The following is a 5,001-nucleotide window of genomic DNA, read 5'->3' as shown; positions in this document are numbered from 1 at the left end:
ACAGTAAAACCTACCTGAGCAATTGACCCCTATGTGATACTGGTCACACAAACATTTGTAGCCAGTTTTCGTGCTGATGCAAGTCCCAAATTCACAGGGATCCGGACTGCAGTATCCAACGTCTGAAAAATAACATTTTAACCCAAAACGGTTCATTATCTGTCTTTGAGAGCTACAATGAGTTGCAATTTCACGACAGTCAGAAACAGATAACAGAGAGAAAAAAGACACTACAAGAATAATGTCAAACTGTACGTTTATATTATACATCGGTTCTGCCTTACTTATGAACATATAGAAATAAACATACGTCATTTATTTATGTATTTATTTATTCATTCATATATTGCATTTATATAGAAAAAGATAGATATATAGATGGGTAGATAGATAGATCGATAGATAGATAGATCGATAGATAGATAAATAGATAGATAGATAGATAGATAGATAGATAGATAGATAGATAGATAGATAGATAGATAGATAGATAGATAGATAGATAGACAGACAGACAGACAGACGGACAGACAGACAGACAGACAGACAGACAGACAGACAGACAGACAGACAGACAGACAGACAGACAGACAGACAGACAGACAGACAGACAGACAGACAGACAGACAGACAGACAGACAGACAGACCGACCGACGGACGGACGGACGGACAAACAGACGTTGATCAACAAAGGAATTCATACCACAATGATCGTTGCACAGATCGTCATCACAGCATTTCTGACAAACGGTCTCAGCCAGCGACCTTGTGTCATCGTAGATCGATCTTCCGACTAGTTGTGAGATTTCCATGGTGTGGCGTTGACATTGCTAAACGTGTTAGTTTTGATCGCATCAAACAGCTATGCACACACATAATGAAGTCATCAAAATAGATATGACATCACTCTCATACCATATTGAGCTTATTTCGCTCTGTGTGATGATAAGTTGTTTTCATTACCAAACTATTCCAAAATTATTCAAGCGTTGAACAGTTATAAAAAGCGCGTTGTATAATGTATGGATAACTAAAATTCTCTTCTTATTTGATCAAAAATAGCTATTGACAAATTTGGCATTCAAAATGCATTACAAATAAACCCCTTCGTGTATGTAGTGGGGTAAGTGTTGAAATAAATTAAACGCCGCCCAATGTTCGATGTTTTATGAGTCCAAATGTTTGTCGGAATTTCTTGTATATATATTTAAATATATATATATATATATAACATAATACCGAACCCTTTAAACGAAACACGCCACAACCTTACAAACATAAATACAATTATTGTAATAATAGTTAAATACATTTTCATTGAAGACACATACATTAAGGCAATTACATATATTCTAAAAATCACCAGGTTGGTAGATGAAAAAAACGCACAGTTATAGTAGATTTAAAGCAGTATGTCTTTCGACAGCCTGGGAGAAAAAGTAAAACTTGGGCAGCAATTTTCAACGAATTTCTCTTGGTTTTTGTACGGTGACATTCACTCTTCTTTTTTTGAATTGCACTCCTCTTTTTTTCTATCTCGTGGCCAAGACTTACTAACTCGTGACCACCAGTTAGCTATGTCGTGGCCACGAGATAGATAAAAGAGGAGTGCAAAACTAAATAAAAGAGGAGTGCAATTAAAACAAAGAGCGGTGCAGTAAATAAAGGACGGGTGCATTAAAAAAAGGAGAAAACTTAAGCGATCTCGAGATCCCGACTTAGCTAAGTCGTGGCCACGAGTTAATCAGTCAATCAAATTGTTCCATATGGTCGTTCATGGTGATCTTTATACAAAGGGAAGTAATCATTAACAAAAGAGGAGAGAAACATACACAAAAGTATCCATTACAAAATCAAGTAAACGAATTAATATTTTACCGATGGGTGTACACAGCCAACGTTAAACACAGCATCTCCGTATTGATTTGTTGACCTGTGAACATGGCAAACCTACGGGAAATATTTGAATGCGTTTGTACACAATCCAATTTATTTTAAGAGTTGAAGTCCTATGAAAAGCATTGTAATTCAATTATTTAATAAATAAATCTGAAACTGGTTAGATATGAAGTCCACATACACACATATTTCAACAACAGATTTACCTCGCCATGCTGACATTCCGTCGCATGTATGCAGTCTTGAGGACTTTGTACATTCGTACAATCAAGGCATGTCAAACATTGTACTAAAACAAAATAAAACAAAACAATAGCCATATGTTTTTTAAATATTGAAATAATCTTCATTGTTAAGACATTATATTTGGAAATTATACTAACATGTTTTTTCATTACATACATGTTAAAATTATAAAACAAATTATAATCAAACGAAATATATACATACACGAGCTACTTACCCGGGCCAATGCTGATGCCAGCGAGTAGAAAACTGAAGAAGCTGAAGAGCATCTCGCCCTAAAAACGAGCAAAACGTTAACAATAATCCATTGTGTGAGCGAAAAATAACCAAAACCGATTTTTAGAAGCGTGTTACATTACATCAAATTAAGGCGTTATATTATCCTACATAAACATGCATTGTCTGTGCACGTTTTCCTTTGAAAAACCGGTGTACTGTACGCGCATTAAAAACACCACCACTCATTTAAGCATATTTAACTTGTGATTTCGTCTACGAAATGTATATATAAGTGAAAAATGGCTGATTTAATCACATTAAAAAATAACATTATTGATTGTCGCATCGAATATGCTAATAAAAATACTAAAGTGATAAATATTGTAAGGGGTATGCGATCAATGAAATCAATGCGCTGTATAAATAGTACAAAGAAACTTACCTGAAGCAAACGTTTCTCTTTAGAAGTGCCACCTATAAACAAAATATGGAAATTTTATAGAGGACCGGTCTTATCTATTAAAATGGAACGGCGTGTTTTGCAAATGTTGTCCCATTTTAGAAACAGAAATGCCGTGATGGTTTCTAAATACGAAAGGAATCATCACGATCTTCTATGATAAAGAGCGCTTCAACGTTACACCTTGGTCTTAAGTAATGTTACATTGCAAGTTCAGTTTCTTATGTGTATAGCTTGATATTGTACACATTTCAATATCATTAATTCATGTTCACAATGTCTTCCTGCCAAGCGAAATTTTGTCAACGCAATATTGACTTTTAAGTAAGCAAATTATGCAATGCTTCATGTCAAACGCTTAAATGGTAACTCTTTTAAACGGTCATGCGAATCTTAAAAATTGCATTCTATACTAATCTAACCTTACAAAATAAGCTCTTACTTGCATTGGTCGCTAAATAATAGGCTGTGGTTTAATTCAAGCATGCTCAATTATATGTGTAGTATTGTGTAACTGATTGCTAGTGTTATTTTAAATCCATAATATCATATATAAAATGTGTACTCTTGTTCATAGACCTGATGGTTGAGACGGCCATTTGCGAGAAATAGAGGATTTTATGGAAAGCGTACAAAATTCATCACTTTAGTGAACATAACCATTTGTTGTCTAGAAGGATGATGATAAATTGATGAATTTATATCAAAGCACAAGCACCTGTGTAAATATTAACCTTTTAAACGTAATAACGTAATTAAAGTAGCGCCACTGTAATGGGCACCTTTCCAAATATAATCTTATGTATTATTTTTTTACCTCAGCATCATTTCACTGAACTACATACACATGTTTAGGTAGGCTTTAAAAAAAAATACTGATTTTTTCAAAACCACCCCCACGCTCGGCTTTTGTCCAGTTTATTTGCACCCCTGGAATATATGAAAGTTTCATAATTCATCAAGATTTTCAAATATGGACATGCATTTGGTTTGTACAGATGAAGTAAATGTGTTTAAAGTTTGGTCTTCATGGCCCTTATCGTGTTTTAAGGTCGGAAGTCGTCGGATGTATTGCTTGCCTGCATGAGCGAGAAAAGGCGTTATCGCACTCGTAAAAAGTATACAGAAAAATCTTTATTTGCAGGTTCCAGTGACTTATAATCTTGTGTCAAGTTTGAAGGTCGTCGGATGGCCTTCACTAATAATACAACTTTGAAAATATATGAAGAAAACTCACTATTTCGGCACGTATGCGCAAATGATTTTCATTTGAAAACATAATACCGTATATAGAAGCAATTCCTACATCCAATGTTATTCTAAGCCATCCGATACCGACGATTCGACTCGCATTCAGAAACAGAAATTGTGTCTGTTCCAACATGGTACATGTATTATGTCAATGATTTAATTTTTAATTGTCAAACTAATTGTGTTCGAGTTCTATTACAATTTTAGTGTTTTTTTTCAATAACCGTTTATCGGATTTACATAGAATCGTACAAGCAAATATGAAGATTAAAGAAATTCTGGCATATATATATACTATGTCAGTTTAATTTTACCTTCTCGTAAGTCTAAGTTCACCTTCGCGACTGCCCCCACTATCAGTTTGTCTTGTGTTATCTGTCGCTGTAAATGGCAATGCAGGGCAGACATCAGGGGGCAAATTGAACGACGAACGAAATATGAAATTGTAGCGTAGACAGTCATGTATATAATTACAATAAATCATAATGGGTGGTTTCTGGGATGTTATTTTATATGAAACAGAATGAACACCGGACGGGTTAATTATATATCGTGATATGATATGGTTACTATGTTTATAATTACTAAACGTAAGATGCCTCGTATCTCAGCTTATGTGTGTTTCTAGTCGAATACACTCATGGTCAAAAATAATTAAATTCATACACATTATCCTTGTTGAAATACGAATACAATTTAAAATACATTTAGCTCAAAGCGTACATCTGGTTTTGATGATTTGATGTACATTATAGATAATACAATGACCGTTAATCCATCGATTCAAACTAATATTCTAGAGACATGTTCACATATTTGTGTATTTCGGACAAATTACATTACCTTGCCAAACAAAGAAATAACTGGCTATTTTTCAAAATGCGAGTGCATTGTAAGATCACATATTTATAGTCTTGAGAATACC

The 5,001-nt window shown here is 34.2% G+C and overlaps 1 protein-coding gene across 3 annotated transcripts in view; it reads right to left on the bottom strand.

The window, feature by feature from the left end:
• Window positions 1-4,495, bottom strand: part of LOC127835323 (uncharacterized) — a 24,597-nt gene extending 20,102 nt beyond the window's left edge. For 2 of the 3 annotated variants that reach the window (XM_052361689.1, XM_052361690.1), the window contains exons 1-7: window positions 4,391-4,495; window positions 2,808-2,839; window positions 2,364-2,421; window positions 2,107-2,189; window positions 1,880-1,951; window positions 705-831; window positions 15-122 (exon numbers count right to left, since the gene is read on the bottom strand). In XM_052361689.1, the coding sequence (XP_052217649.1) occupies window positions 15-122; window positions 705-831; window positions 1,880-1,951; window positions 2,107-2,189; window positions 2,364-2,421; window positions 2,808-2,839; window positions 4,391-4,484 (574 nt within the window). In that variant the 5' untranslated portion in view covers window positions 4,485-4,495. Of the gene's footprint in view, window positions 1-14; window positions 123-704; window positions 832-1,879; window positions 1,952-2,106; window positions 2,190-2,363; window positions 2,422-2,807; window positions 2,840-4,371 lie in introns of all 3 variants that reach the window. The other variant, XM_052361691.1, reaches the window with a different exon arrangement.
• Between the last annotated feature and the right edge of the window lie 506 nt (window positions 4,496-5,001).

The sequence above is a fragment of the Dreissena polymorpha genome, chromosome 6 (genome assembly GCF_020536995.1).
Source record: "Dreissena polymorpha isolate Duluth1 chromosome 6, UMN_Dpol_1.0, whole genome shotgun sequence".
Lineage (NCBI taxonomy): Eukaryota > Metazoa > Mollusca > Bivalvia > Myida > Dreissenidae > Dreissena > Dreissena polymorpha.
Note: the sequence above shows the minus strand (reverse complement) of the source record. Positions and strands in the feature narration are given on the sequence as shown.